The sequence below is a fragment of the Erpetoichthys calabaricus genome, chromosome 1 (assembly GCF_900747795.2).
Source record: "Erpetoichthys calabaricus chromosome 1, fErpCal1.3, whole genome shotgun sequence".
Lineage (NCBI taxonomy): Eukaryota > Metazoa > Chordata > Cladistia > Polypteriformes > Polypteridae > Erpetoichthys > Erpetoichthys calabaricus.
The window spans coordinates 55,514,743-55,531,235 of NC_041394.2; the positions used below are offsets into that span (position 1 = coordinate 55,514,743).

The 16,493-nt window shown below is 37.9% G+C and overlaps 1 protein-coding gene across 1 annotated transcript in view; it reads left to right on the forward strand.

Annotated features, from left to right (window-relative positions):
• aebp1a (AE binding protein 1a) overlaps positions 1 to 16,493 on the forward strand; it is a 71,213-nt gene that overhangs the window by 36,725 nt on the left and 17,995 nt on the right. Inside the window, 4 exon segments of the mRNA XM_051920210.1 lie at positions 2,102 to 2,191; positions 12,433 to 12,545; positions 14,681 to 14,838; positions 15,313 to 15,397. Coding sequence (XP_051776170.1) covers positions 2,102 to 2,191; positions 12,433 to 12,545; positions 14,681 to 14,838; positions 15,313 to 15,397 — 446 coding nt within the window.

Here is a 16,493-nt window from a genome sequence, read left to right on the forward strand (position 1 = left end):
ATGTCAATGTCAATTTATTTATATAGCACATTTAAACAAACATTGTAATGCTGTGGCCGAAGTGCTTTACAAAAATAGAACAAATTAACATAAAACATAAATAGAAATAAAATATATGAACATAAAATAAAAGACATAATAAATAGAAGTAATGTTATATACATAAAAAATAGAAGTAATGTAATATAATCACAAAGAGGAAGCTATCAGTATTACTGAAGGTAACTGAATGCAAGTGAGTAGAAATGAGTCTTTAATTTTGTTATAAACAGTTCAATTGTAGACGACTCCTTTATATGATGAGGTAAAGAGTTCCACAGGTGAGGCGCAGCAGCTGCAAAGGCCCTGTCCCCCTTGGTTTTACACTTGGTATGAGGGACAACCAGAGACAGCTGACCAGAAGATCTAAGCACTCTAGATGGCTGATGTAAAACACACAGTTCAGATAAATAGGCAGGAGCAAGCCCATGTAAAGATTTAAAAACTAGCAGCAGGATTTTAAAATCAATTCGAAAACTGACAGGCAGCCAGTGTAAAGAAACTAAAATAGGAGAGACAGAGTCATACTTTCTTGCCCCAACCAGAAAGCGAGCGGCAGCATTTTGTACCAACTGTAACCTGTGTATCAAGGATTTGTTAATCCCAGAATACAGCGAGTTGCAGTATACTCACACTTTACAGCATTCATTTTTGTTCTTCCTACTCCGTTATTGGAAGCAATACTTGAAGCAATTTAGCCATTTCATAAATGTTTGATAATTTCTGTATTTTGTGACAATTCCAACACTACACTTTTAGGTTTATTGGCAATAACAATGTATAGTAGAATAATTATAACAAAAGAGAAAAGTTACAAAACGCTGTTAGGACTGAAGGTGTGTAACTGACATTGTGATTTCAAAATGTGGCCTGACTCGTGGTGCTGGGGCAGAACACTACGCAGTAGCACACGGGAGAGTTGTTCCAGTGTTCATACCTCGTAGCGTACTACATGGCAGTAGTTGTACAGTAATAGGCAGGCACTGGTGTGTACAATTTTTTTCTTTTTGGCCCTGACAATTAACGGACACAGACGGTTAATCGAGTGGCAGATAATCGAGGTTTTACTGTATATGGAAGCAAATTCAAGAAAGTTTTTGTATTTTAAAAATGCAAGAAAAGGACAAAAAATAACCAAAGTCTGCTTCCACTCAGAGTCTGGATAAATAAAATTTTGTTCAAATTTCCATTTATATTTCTTCCTAAAATAAAAATGATTGTCTCTTTCCTCTTTTTTACTCATATCCTCAGCCACCCTTCATTTTTCTCTCTTTTCTGCTTTCTATTTCTCCTAACTCCACTATCTCCATTATCTATAGGCAACATGTCTGGTTTGGCAGATGGGCTCATGTAAATTCAAGAGACACTTAAGCAGTGCTTCCTGTAAGCAACCTTAAACAGTCCATCCCTTTTAACTTTGTATTCATCCAAAGTAACATAAAAAGTATAAATGCCTGGACGATCTCAATGATAGCTGATTTACATTATTAGGTGTGTTTAAGTACACAAGATTTGTACATGCTAAATTGGTATATACTTACAACAAAAGAGTTTATGGGATATGAAATAAAAACCCTAAAATGTAAAGAAAAAGAAGTCAAAACATTTGTCAGGAAGCAATATTTCTGCCAAAATACTATCCTGCATCTCTTTCTTGGCTCACTGTATGGTTGGCCATGTCTTTTATGTGCTCAGTCAGGAAGGAAGATAGAGGTTTAACTCAATAAGGATTCTTAAACTTAATGTAGCACTCCTAGTGACATAACTGAATAGGTCTGTACACCCAGAAAGAAAACAGGAGCTCTTCCTGCTCTTACAGAGAGAGAGAGATACTTGCCTACATTTACACCTTGACAAGACATAGTGATAGCAAGTGTGTGTTAGCAGGACTTTTTAATATATTTATGTATATTTAATAGGAAGGTTTTACATGACCCTTTAGTGTTAATTGTTATCCAAATACTGTTTGCCCAGTGGTCAGCCTATGGTTAATTGTGCTTTTGGTCTCAATATTGACATCTAGTAAAGCATGTTTAACTGGTCTATTTCCTTATTAAAATAGTCAAACCAACCAAACCAGCACCAAAGAAAAAGGAGGAAAAGGAACCTGAAATGACAACCGTAGAATACAGCCCTCCTCCCAAGGTTAAAAGTAAGTTGATTCTTTATGTTGCTCCGTAAAGTGGAAAACTATACCAAGTCTTTGGGAGAGATGAGGAAGTTTGTCAAGTAAGCACATGTGTGAATAACTACATATAAATCTCTGGTCAGGCTGTATTAGATAAACATATCAATATTACCAGTTCTTATTATGACAGAAATAGTAATTATCAATGTTATACTAATATTGCTACCCCTGTGGAGTTTGCATGTTCTTCTTGTGCAGTTTTTGGGTTTTGTCTTTTTACTTTTACAGTCCAAAGACATGCATTGTCTTCTGGCAATTGTAATTTGGGTAATTTTCGGTAAATGTGTGTCCATTGTTGCTGCATGTGATTAACTGGGCATCTTAAAGGCATTAATTTGTCACCCTTAATTTTATAATCTCTAAGTAGAAAATGCGCAAAACTTTGTTCATGGCAGAACAGCACTTAACTTCATTTTCATGGTGTTTATCCTTGTGAGGGCTGTGGTGGGTACTCTAGGTCATCCTCAAAAACTACTTCCAACTTCTCCATGAGAGTTCCTAGATGCTTCAGGATAATAGAGGGGAGGCAACCCCTCTTTCAGGACAAAAGCAACTGTTGTGCAACTAGATTTACATGCATTTATTTTCAACCAGCAAAAGCCAGTTAAAGGTGGCAAGGGCAGGAACCATGTTTAGATGTTCTACTTTCAACACAGTGGACACTGTGCATGCCCACACTCACTTATACAGGTCCAATTTAGAGTCAACAATCAATCTAATATGCAAGTCTTCGAAAAAGAAACACCCACTGTCAAATAAGGAAAATGCAATCTCCACTGGGATAGAGACTGGGCTGGGATTTGCACCCTTCTTGGTAGAGCTTTGAAAAAAGTCAAGTTAACCATTGCACCACCATGGTATCACTCGATGTTGGTATCAAGACAAAAATCAAAAGAAAATGCTGGGGTCTAAGTGAGCTTCAAGGACTGTACTCTGAAGTTACTTAGGCTGGCAAATTGGAGACCACTTGAACTATGCTTGAAAAAATTAGGCAACTGACAATGCAGAGACTAACACAACTGTAAATCTCAAAGTCAAAGAAACAACTTCTTACAGATTTTCTGATACCTCAAATAATAAACATGTGATTCATTTTTCATAATTCAGTTAGAAAGTATTAGGTGATAAACAAGCCTGTTTGCATACATGACTTTATAAATTCACTTGTGTCACCTTCAAGCAGATTATATTCTTTATTTATTGTGACTTTCACAGAGAGGTGAATATCAGGCTTGTATAGCATCTTGTCAACATTTAGATATGTATCAATTTGTCATGCCCCTATCTATTCATCATTTTTCAGGCACATTTGTAGCTTCATGGGGTGCCAAAATCTAAAGCAGCAGGTCCAAGACAAGAGTGCCAGTCAGATATGTCTCTTACCCACTTATACAAAGCCAATTTATAACCGTCAATTATTTTTTTTGTTGAATTTATTAAAGGCAAGTAACATTCCATACAAACAAGTCAAAACTGACAAAAGTAAATTCAATTCAATTCAACCCCTACCCATGAGAAAGAGGGAAAGGCCAACAGCCAGAGTAAAACTTTAAGAATTTTCCCCAATATAAAAGCTTGTTGTAAAATGTTATTAATTAGATCCTGCCAGATTTTAAAAAAGTTTTGAACAGATCCTCTAAGTTAGAATTACTTTTTTCCAATTTAAAACAGTATATAACATCAGTTACCCACTGACTTAAAAGAGGTGTGCTAGGATTCTTCCAGTTGAGCAAGATAAGACTATGTGCTAGTAGTGAAGTAAAGGCAATTACAGTTTGTTTGTACACCAAACACATTGTTAATGGATTAAGAGTGATTGTCACACCCAGGCTGTCTGAAAGGCATTTAAAGATTTTGGTCCAGAATTATGTTAATTTGGTGCTCACTGCCCAAAACATGTGGCCCAGTGAGGCTGGCGCTTGATTGCAACATTCGCAGGTTGGATCTTGTCGTGGAAACATTTTGGACAATTTTAAACAAGACAGATGTGCTCGATAAAAGATTTTAAGTTGAATAATTGTATGCTTTGCACATATGGAGCTTGAGTGAATTCTGTGCATGGCTGCCTTCCACTCCTTTTCTGAAATGTTGAGTAGGAGATCCTATTCCCACTGTACTCTGGGATCTTTGAAAGGAAAGGACTTTAAAATGTTTTTATATATTATAGAAATGTTGTTTGAATCCTCAAGACTGATCAATATTTCTTCCAGAATTTAAGTGGGTGGGAGGTGGGGAAACTTTTGTTTAGCAAAGTTTCTAATTCGGAAACAGTGGAAAAATTGTGTTGATGGGAAGCTAAATTTGGAGTATAAATTGTTCGTAGGATGCAAAGACTTTATCTCTGTACAAATCTGTAAGTGATTTAATCCTGTACATTTTCCAAACCTTAAAAACTGTGTAGGTGTGAGAAGGTGGATAAAGGTGGTTATCATGCAGGGGTACCACAGATAAAAGCTTTTCTATCTTGAAATACTTCCTACATTGGTTCCATATTCTGAGTGAATGAAGCACAGTTGAGTTGTTAGTATATTGACGATAACTTGTATTTACTGGGGCACAAAGCAAGGAATGTAAAGAAGTACTGCAGGATTTTATTTCTATTGTGGACCAAGCCTGTGTGTGTGTTCATCTATTTGTGTCAATGTCCAGTAATAAACTTGGATGTTAGGTAGAGCCATGCCACCTTCTCTCAGGTCTTTGCAGGGTCGTCCTTTGGATGTGTGGATTTTTTGAATTCCAAATAAATTAGGTTATGATTGAATCTAATTTCTTAAAAAATGATTTGTTAATGTATATGGGGATGCGTTGAAATAGAAAAAGAAGCTTAGGAAGGATATTCATCTTCAAAGTGCTTATTCTCCCTGCTAAAGTGAGATGGAAATAGGCCATCTATTCAAGTCTTGCTTATGTTTTTCCATGAAAACAGGAAAATATTGCTGAAAAATAACTTTATGTTTACTTGTGATGTTTACCCCTAAGTATTTAAAGTTATCTGCAATGATTAAAGTGAAGGTGTCCAATCTAATATTGTGTGCTGGAGATTTCACTAGAAAGAGCACAATTTTATTCAAATTAATTTTCAGTCCAGATATCTTTTGAAATTCTACTAGAGCTGTTAGGACTGCAAGCACAGTATTTTGTGGATAATATAATCTGCATATAGTGATATTTTCTGTTCAAGTCTTTCTCTGATAATCCCCATTATCTCAAAAACATTCTGAAAATGAACTGCCAATGGTGATTGCAAATGCAGTAGTGACAAGGGGCGTCCTTGTCTAGTACTACATTCTAGTCTGAAGTAGTCTGAAATAATGTCAATACAAACTGAAGCTTCTGGACTGGTATATAGTAGTTTGATCCATGCACTTATGCTCTGGGCAAACCCAAATTTGTGCAATGTAGTGAATAGGTAGTCCCATTCAATCGTATCAAATGCTTTTTCTGCATCCAATGATAATAAGATCACAGGAGTGTTAGACTTAGTGGGTGAATATATTACATTAAATAAGATTGGAAGCTAAGTGTTTACCTTTAATAAATCGGGTTTGGTCTTGTGATATTACAGAAGGAAGCACTTTCTGAATCATTCTAACTAGAACTTTGGAGAGAATCTTAACATCATTATTTAGAAGTGAGATTGGTCTGTATGATGCACATTGTAATGTCCTTATTTTTCATAGGAAAGATGGTAATTAATGCTTGGGGGAAAGTTTGAGGTAGAATTTTATTGTCTCTAGCTTCTATAAATGTTGCTAATAAAAGGGGAGCTAACTTAATTGAAATGTTTTTATAAAATTAGGCAGGATAGCCATCAGGGCCTGCTGCTTTCCCACTCTGAATTGAGCGTTTAGTGTCTATTAATTCTGAGAATGTCAGAAGTTTATCCAATTCCTCTGCACTGAGAGTATGTAGTTGTGGTACATATAACGCATCGAAAAATGCATTGGATTGTGTCTTGTCTTCTTTAAAATGAGTAGATTATATGGACTTATAGTAGTCTCTAAATGTGTGCATTATATTTATATGTCATCTGTGTTAGTAATTACTGGTATTGCATTGCGAACTTCCTGCTTGTGAATTTGTTGAGGTAAGATCTTATTAGCCTTCTCTCTGTGTTTATAGTAATGATGTTGTGATTTAAAAATGAGTTGTTCCATTTCTTTTGTTGTCAAGAGATTGAGTTCTGAATGCAAAGCCTGTCTTTTCCAATAAAGTGCCTCACTTGGCAACCTGGTGTGTTCTTGATTTATCTTATCCTGGTAATTTCAATGATTAACTCTGAGCTCTTCTTGGTTTCTGATTTATTTTTGTGGGAGCAATATTAAATCCTCTTAAAAATGCCTTCAGAGTTTCCCAGAGTATTCCTGCAGAAACCTTTGAGGATGTATTTGTCTCTAAAAAATAATTTGCTTAGATTTGTACTCTGCACAGTTCTTGTCAGCTAATAAAAGTGGGTTGACGCCAGCTGTGAGATGAGTATGTGGGGCGTAATGATTTGAGCTCCATGATCAAAGGGGCATGGTTGGAGATAACAATAGCGTTGTACTTGCAAGATTTGATCGTGGGCAAAAAATTGTTATCTACAAAGAAATAATCTATTCTTGAGTAACAGTGATGTACTGGTGAGAAGAAGGAATATGCTCTTGAGTTTGACTTTAGAAATCTCCAAGGGTCTGATAAATTGTGATCAATTACAAACTGTGTAATTGTATTTCCAGTGTTAGATGTTATCGCCCCTGTGGCAGAAAACCTATCCAGGTCTGGATTTAAAACACAATTAAAGTCTCTGGCCATTATAATTTTATGAGTGTTCACATTAGGAAAGGATGCAAATATGTTCTGGATGAAGTCCCTGTCATCAAAATTGGGTGCATAGATATTTAAAAAGTCACTTTACTACAAGTGATGATACAAGTGATTTTACTACTACTGATACTACAAATGAAATTGTTCTATATATTAAAATTCCCACACCTCTAGTTTTCTTTGCATAGCTAGAGTGGAATATTCTCTTTGCAAATGAAACTGATCCTTGCTTAATAAGTGAGTCTCCTGTAAAAATAATAGCTGTTATTTTTGTGCTCTCTTAGTGGAAGGTTGCGTGAGTACCATTAATAGCTTGCTAACATGGAGAAGATGCAGATTTCTCACAGTCAATGGCCGGAACAGGATTTGAACTAGAAAGCTGCAAGCGATTTCATATATGTGTGTTGATTTATTGATGCACAACAGTAACACCTGCAAGGGAGGGAGGTGGTGCTTGGATAAACTTTGGTGCCCCCAAGTCATGATGTTTCTATGCCAGTGCCAACTCAGCCTATGCCAAAAGCCTTGCCTGGGGTAACACCATTTGCCAATTAAGCAATAATAAGTGGTATCCAATCTCTGACCACAACTCAGAGCAGAATGCCCAGGAAGTTTTCTGTTTGGTTTGTAAAATATTTTATTCAAAGCCAACCTGCAGGGAAAAACCTGGGGGTTGGTGGCAGGACTGGCACTCCAGCCACCACATAAAAACTCACATTGGTTCCATTCCATCTGGACTAGTGTGGTGCTGAGATGTCACCTGTTGCATGGCTGCACCGGGTCCTAATCTGGGATCCTGAGTTGGTTTGTCATGTGGTGGGTGTGGCAAGGCAATGCTGTATCAGTGCGTGTTCCTAACCTCTCTCTTTCAAGTGACTCTTCTGCAGTCACCATTTCTCTGCATGGTTCTCTGCATTCTTTTCTCTCTCATGGCTTTTTGTTTAAGTACGCCATCTGCTGGCCTTTTATATTATTGCAGTCTGATAGTGAGGAAGAACAGCAAGCTCCTTCCTGCCAAAAAGCACACAAGGACAGCACTGAAAGAGTGAGTTGCAGTTGATTTGATCCAGCTGAGTCATTTCTTTGAATTTGTACAGCCAGTATCACAGGTGTATAACAGCTGTTATTGTGCACACAAAAGATCTTCTGTGACAGACTTCTGGCTTAAGCTCTGTCATGCTCAGTAGTGGAAGATATTACATTTTATTCAATGTGATGCCAGAAAAAAAGCACAAACAAGGTCTGGCTTTTAAGGACACAGGGCTGTTGATTTTGGCTTTGACTGCTGCCTTTTGGCAGTTCCAAAAGGAAATTGAGTCAGCTGCATTTGACTCCAATCAAGTAATGTCCAATAAAGTACATCTGCCATTGTTTGACAGTTGCCACTCCTGTTTCTGCACACAATGTTGCTACAGGGCAGATTATTATTTGCCTCTTGCTGATTATTTTCATTGTTGTTAATCCTGAAAGCCTCCATTGTTTCATTCTCCATCTGATCAATATTAAATTGCCTGATTATAATTAGTACAGTCTTCAGTATTGTTACAGTCTTGGTGTTGTGTCTCTCAAACAGTTCTGTTGTCCCTCAGCAGTTTAGTCTGTTCAGTTTACAGTAATGTAAGTCACTGTGAACATTGTGGCTATCCAAATTCTTTAGACTAAGGGAACGTAATTAAACAGACTGGTTATGATGTCACCCCAGCTGTGCAAAAATATTTTTTTGTGCTAGGCCACACATATAGCATGTGCTTCTAGACAATGGCTAGATATCATACAGAACTGTTTGATATAGTTCTATAATACAGCTGTTCTTCATGATCATTTTATTGAGATAACCAGCAGTCTCCTGAGTTATTCCAGAAGTAACACAGGGCAGTACAGTAATCCCTCCTCGATCGCGGGGGTTGTGTTCCAGAACCCCCCGCGAAAGGTGAAAATCCGCGAAGTAGAAACCATATGTTTATATGGTTATTTTTATATTGTCATGCTTGGGTCACAGATTTGCACAGAAACACAGGAGGTTGTAGAGAGACGGGAACTTTATTCAAACACTGCAAACAAACATTTGTATCTTTTTCAAAAGTTTAAACTGTGCTCCATAACAAGACAGAGATGACAGTTCCGTCTCACAATTAAAATAATGCAAACATATCTTCCTCTTCAAAGGAGTGCGCGTCAGGAGCAGAGAATGTCAGAGAGAGAGAGAGATAAAAGCAAACAATCAGAAATCAATAGGGCTGTTTGGGCTTTTAAGTATGCGAAGCACCGCCAGACAATGCAGCTGCTAAGAAGGGAGCAATGTAAAGGTAGTCTTTCAGCATTTTTTTAGAGGAGCGTCCGTATTGTCTAGTGGTGCGAACAGCCCCCCTGCTCACACCCCCTCCGTCAGGAGCAGAGAATGTCAGAGAGAGTGAGACAGAGAGACAGAGAAAAACAAACCATTAAAAATCAATACGCGCCGTTCGAGCTTTTAAGTATGCGAAGCACCGTGCGGGAAGCATGTCGCTTGACAAACCAGCTGCAAGAAAGGGAGCAACGTGAAGATAATCTTTCAGCATTTTTAGATGAGCGTCCGTATCGTCTAGGGGTGCGAACAGCCCCCCTGCTCACACCCCCTCCATCAGGAGCAGAGAATGTCAGAGCAAGAGAGAGAGAGACAGAGAGAAAAGCAAACAATCAAAAATCAATACGTGCTGTTTGATCTTTTAAGTATGCGAAGCACCATGCAGGAAGCATATCGCTTGACAAAGCAGCCACATTTAAGCCCAGCAAGGAAGAGAGCAATGTGAAGGTAATCTTTCAGTGTTTTTTGAGGAGCGGCCATATCTTCTAGGGGTGCGAACAGCCCCCGTGCTCACAATATATTTGAGGAGTTTTATTTAATAGGTAATACACGCTCTGCTTGGGTAGCTTCTCAGCCATCTGCCAATAGCGTCCCTTGTATGAAATCAACTGGGCAAACCAACTGAGGAAGCATGTACCAGAAATTAAAAGACCCATTGTCTGCAGAAATCCGCGAACCAGCAAAAAATCTGCGATATATATTTAAATATGCTTACATATAAAATCCGCGATAGAGTGAAGCGACGAAAGTCGAAGCGCGATATAGCGAGGGATTACTGTACACTAGCCACTGTGGATTGATGGAACATCACCAGATGCTTGTCACATACATTTAACTTGTTGAGTCTCCTCAAAAGGAAAAACTTGCTTCATTCTTTTTATATGAAACATGTCTGTATTGTCTACTCAGTCCAACTTATTTTTCAGAAGAATTCCCAGGAAATTTTAGGACTGTAGCTCTTCACCCCCCAGTTTTGGTAACTGATCTCAGAGATGCCCTGTCAAACGAGAAATTCACTACCAGCTGCTTTTTTATTTTATTATAACACCATGTAAGAAATGCCAATTAAAATTCTACTGACATTACAGCCATCGTCAACAAGGCTGGTCAACACCTTTAAACCTGTGGACATTTTAATAAAGCCTATGTGTCTCAGTCTATGTTCACCAACTTTTCTAGGCACACGGTCAAGTCTATTTTCACTTGCTGTTTCACATCCTGGCACATCACCTGCTCAACTCAGCACCACAAAGCACTGAAGAGGGAGGTAAACTCAGCATAGAATATATGGGGTGCTACGTTAAGTTTATATACAGTATCTCACAAAAGTGAGTGCACCCCTCATATTTTTGTAAATATTTTATTATATCTTTTCATGGGACAACACTGAAGATATGACACTTTGATGCAATGTAAAGTAGTCAGTGTACAGCTTGTACAACGGTGTAAATTTGCTGTCCCCTCAAAATAACTCAGCACACAGCCATGAATGTCTAAACCGCTGGCAACAAAAGTGAGTACACCCCTAAGTGAAAAATGTCCAGATTGTGTAATTGCTGTACACTGACTACTTTACATTGTATCAAAGTGTTATATCTTCAGTGTTGTCCCATGAAAAGATATAATAAAATATTTACAAAAATGTGAGGGGTGTACTCACTTTTGTGAGATACTGTATGTTGGGTGCTGTGGGTTCTGCTAGGGGAGCTGTAGAGGAGAACTATCCAAACTTTGAGGGGCTTCTGTCTGACCTGACAGTGATTCAGCTGCAAAATACTGAGGCATCTGAAATACTCCTGGGTCCTGCATGAACATGGCCACCTCACCTCTTGCGGTATGTCAGAGTGAGGAGGAGGATGATACAACTAGCCTGTAGGGAGAGGAATAAAAGGGGAGAAGAAAGGAAGGATTACATTATATTCCATTGTGTTGTATTGTATTGTGTTGTGCTCAACAGAGTGAGAAGAAACCTGTTAAGTTACTTTTGTAAACAATAGAACTTTATTTGAACTTGTGACTATGCAGCTTCTGATGTGTGTGGGATTTGGGGCTCGGATATGCCCCTTAGTGGCCACAACAGATTGCATATATAGTATGTATGTATGATTTGGACATATGGTACACGTGTGTTTTGCTGGTATTATAGTATAATCCCTAGTTTTTTGGAGATATGCAGGTAAGAATTTAATTGTACCAACTATATATGACGGTAGACTTGAACTATGTTAAGTGTACCTGGTGGAAAGGTCACACAAGATTGCATCTTTGCTTCAGGAGCTGTTACTGGACTGTATGGGATGAGAGCTTAGCTCCCCCAGTTAACTGTGGTAGCATTGTGCTGAAATTTTTTTAGGTTATCATGACTGTTTATGTAGTAACCTCAAAGTCTATGCTGTCAGTGGGATCAGCATACAGTATATGACTTCTGCCACCAGCCTGTTCTTTCACATCTATAATTTGATAAATGAAAACCTGAACATTTCATAGGAAAAAATAAAGTCTTCTTTTTGTATTTCTAAGGTAATTTATGCCACAATTCAGGGATTCATTTCTTATCGAGTCATTTTGTTTCACAGATACTTTAAGGGATAGTTAGTTTGCATCATACTGTATACTTCATTAATCTTATCACTTTCACAGTCCAGTCACTACCAAAGAATGTATTTATCAATATTAACTTTTATTTCAAACTTTCTACCTGATAACCTTATCTTAGGACATAATGCTCCAGCCTGGTGCCTATCAGCAGCAGGAGGCAACCACAATCCAGTACTGGGCACATTCTCACACACCTATACACACCTACACATCCAAACTCACACATCCCAAGCACATTTAGAGACATTAGTCAACATAACATCTTTCTGATGTAGAGAAAGATCAGAAAATCCAGAGAAAAAGCCTGCAGACAAGAGGAGAGCAGACAAGCTCCATGGAGGCAGTATGCATGATAGGATGTTGTTTAAATATAGTTCTAAATATCCTATACAATGTATACAATCAACAAACACTTGGCCTGAGAGTCATTAACCTCTTCTGTTTTTTCTCTTCTTAGAAGAATGTCCTCCACTTGGCCTGGAATCCCATAAAGTGGACAATGACCAGTTGTTGGCTTCCTCCATGTTACGGTATGGGGCAGGTCCCCATCGTGGCAGACTTAATATGCAGGTATGTATGTCATTGGGTAACAGCATTGTGACAAGATAACTTCTGAAGAGAGTGGAAAAGACATCTCATTAATTAAGAAATTGTATTTTTCTATATGCTGTTTGTTGGACATGTTGGGCATTTTGTTATAACTGTTTCCTTTTTCATTTACTGTTGAGAGCGCAAGTCTCTTTACAGACTTACGTTTTTGTGGGGGAGTGACACAAAGCATGTGGTTTTCATTCCTTATCATCTCTCAGGAGAACAGAGAATTGAGAGAGAGAGATGAAAGAGGAGAGAACAGCTGTGTTTTCTCACTTTTCTTGTAGTTTCAGACGTTTAAACATAGAAAGCATTGGCATAAATAACACCATTATTTAAATTTGGCAAATGAAATTGGAATTGTAGTGCTATTTTATTATAAGCTCATCTATTTTTCTTTTTTCCTGATCATGTGTACAGTATGTATTGTATATGGCAAAATATAGAACTTGCATAATGTGCAATTTTCTGTTCTTTTGTGAGTAGGGCAGGTCCTCATTGTTAATTTAACACCTAACCATGTTGGTCAAAGTAAAGAGAAAGCATAAGCAGGAGTGTCTTACAGTTTTCTGTCTCTTTTGTGTATTCTGATTAACTGCTTTCTAAAAATAAAAAAACAAAAAAAAAATGGCTTGCCAGAGATTGCAAGCCAATATTGAGAAACTGTATGTTTGAAAAGTTTAATGCTCCTTCTTTTTTGACAACTAGGGGGCTTTGCCCCCTGCTTGCTTCACTTGCCAAACAGGCAAGCGCCAGTCACTTCGCATCTCTGCCGCTCGCATTGTGAAGCGGGGGGCTGAATGCACCACAAGGAGATGCGATCACTCCTCCGAAACCCCCTCTTAAACGGTGATTCAATGGGAAACAAATAGTTTTTTTTTTTTACCTCCTCTTTGCTCGATCAGTTGCTGGTTTGCTGCTGCTGCCATGCCGTGTGATCTGCATCTCACACGGCGCTTTGAACATTTAAAAGCCTGTACAGCAGCTGTCCTTTTGTCTCACTGCCTTGTCTCTCCCCCAGACAAGCTCTGCTCCTGTTGGGGGTCTCGCTCCCGAGGCACACCCCTACGAAGAGGAAGATTTTCTATTCTTTTAATTGAGAGACATAACTGTCCCCTCTGACTACCACACGGAGCTCGATTCACTCTTGAAAGAGACTTATGTTTGTTATGAATTGTTTGAGTAGCATTTCTGTCTCTAACATCTCCTGTGTATCTGTGCAACTCTGTGACCATAGCGTGATAGCATATGTGGATTTCACTTTCACCAAACAACAAATCTTTTAATTCTTGAGGATACGCCTCTTCATTGGGAAGAAAGACTACTTTTCCCTGATGGCAACACGAATTAGACGATCTACAAGTCTCCGACTTAAAGTTTAAATCTAAACAATACAGTCAATCTCTTTTTGCTGTTCCATTATTTCACCGAGTAATAATTTCCATTTGTTTGCGCCAATGCAATCTTTACTATCATTATTCTGAGACTTTCAAATTTTCGTACTTCCATTATCTCTAACCTGCTGTACATGTGTATTGCGCCAATGTTTTTGAATTCTTTACGACGTTCTACTCTGTCTTCTACTCTTTGTCTTTTATTTCCAGCCCCGGGTGTGGTTAAATCTCTTGGCACAAAGTCTCATCTCGTGGGACGTGAAAGTGTCTCTCTTCCCAAGATTTTGATATTATAATACAGGAATATAAATACTGCAGACCTGAAAATCTCCAGTGGAATGAGAACATAGATTACCAGTAGCCAGTACTGGCTGAGGATGCTGTTTTTAAAAAAGTAGATTTTGCCTGGTGCATCCCATTTGTGAATTGGGTTGCTTTACCTGCAGTTTAGTTTAATAAGCTAGATGGGAAGGGTAAGGGATGAAGTCCAGACTTAGTCAACACTGTTCTGTGCTACACCTGACTCTAGAGCATAGACTTTCACTACTGGTTTTATAGGAGGAAAGTGTTTCTTTGTCATTGAAGTTTAATATATCTCCTGCTTTCATGTTCTCCTGCATGGTCAGCAGAGTGAGCTGAATTGAGTGTAACTGTCTTCCCAACACTTTGCGTATATCAAACTGATCTGAAGTTAGTGCTTATTACTGTATGTATCTTAAGTCTAATTACAAGGCAGACCAAGAGGAGGAGGATGATGACTTTTATGATGGTGCCTGGTGTGCAGACAATGAGGAGACCCAGCACTGGTATGAAGTAGATGCCAGGAGAGAAGTAGAATTCACTGGAGTGATCCTACAGGGTCGAGATTCACCAGTACAGTAAGTCTGCTTAAGCAAGAACATAAATAACTTGTCAGATGAGAGAAGCCTATTGTTTAGTAAAATCTTGCTCTTTAACTTCAAATGCAAGTATTTCATCTAGCCACTTCATAGAAGGAAGTCAGGATATGAGGGATCTTACAAAAGTAAAAAGGTGTTTCTTTTTCAACTTCCCCTTAATTCCTACTAATATTCCTTGTGGGTCACCAGGAAGAAATCCATTACATTTTCAGTATTGTGTGGGACATAACCAGTCCTTACTGTGCATATAGTAGCATCTTGAAAGTGAATTTAGCAATAATGACATAAGAATGAATGGGGTACTAGAGAGCTGTTTGTGACTAATTGTGGCCTATGGTGTAAGACTTTTACATTAAAATGAGTCATTTGCCACAGACTTATTTTTAATTGATCCACTGTCCTTTGCACAGAATGCCATCATAACCTCAAGTCTCTTTTTATTTCTCTTTTAAGTAATGATTTTGTCACATCCTACTTTGTGGCCTTCAGCAATGATAGTCGTACTTGGACTGTGTACCATGATGGCTATGCTGAGTGGGTAAGTGGAATCACAGCTGTAAAAATGGTATCTAGTGAATGCTATTGCTTTACATCTACAGTTGAACCTAGCCCAAATCACTATTTTTGGCATACCTCTAATGATTTCAGGTATTGCTCTAGCTATTGTAAGTTTTTTGAATTATTTTAATAACTACTTGAGCATTCTCTAGTGAGCTTAAAGTCTGCCACACTGAAGTTATGTGATCTGATGAAACACTTTGAGATTCTTTGAGACAAATCTAGTCTTGGAGAGCAACAGCACCTGAAGGTTTTCATTTTATGTAACCTTCTTCTTCCTCCGGTTTATGCAGAGAGTTCAGGAAAATACATAGATTTACAATATACAGTATATAGTTAAAGCTTCTTTAAGAAATGCTGTAGATCTCTATGTATGCCAGATCTCCATATGTCAGTAGATCTCCATGTTTGATGTGATAACTTTACAACTGTATGTAGCAAGCACTAGCTTAAAGCTCTGTTGATACAGTATATATTTTTATGAACACATTTGATGGCAGCTTCAGTGGCCACAAGACATCATATTCTGAGGCAAGTATTCAGAGAAACTGAAAGGTTTATTTGTAAGAAATGACACATTTTGCCAATAACAGAGGTAGAGCTAATATCAGAAATCACCAAACCTATGGCTACTGTCTTTAATTTATTCTATAAGTACATGTATGTATGTAACTCCATTCTGATTTATGGACTCAGTTTGTTTCTGTAAATTTCTTGTAAGGTGGAAGTTCAGCCTAATTAGATGGGTTAGAAAAGGGTGGAATATTACTATATAAAATATATATTACACATATAAAATATATACACATGCATAGTGGCAAAAAATGTTACACCAAGGAGAATTAGTTAATTTTGTAATAAGAATGTCAGCTTGATCAACTTGTCCAAGTGTGCATGCGCATAAGGTTTATGAACACATTAGACAGCAGCACCTTGGGCTCACCATAAAAAGGGAATATTTAAACAGTACAAAATCATGATAGTTATGAATCATATAAAACTGCTGATACTATACCCCAATAATCATCAGCAGAATAATAAAATAAACAGTTAACCCAGTTTGATAAGATATTACT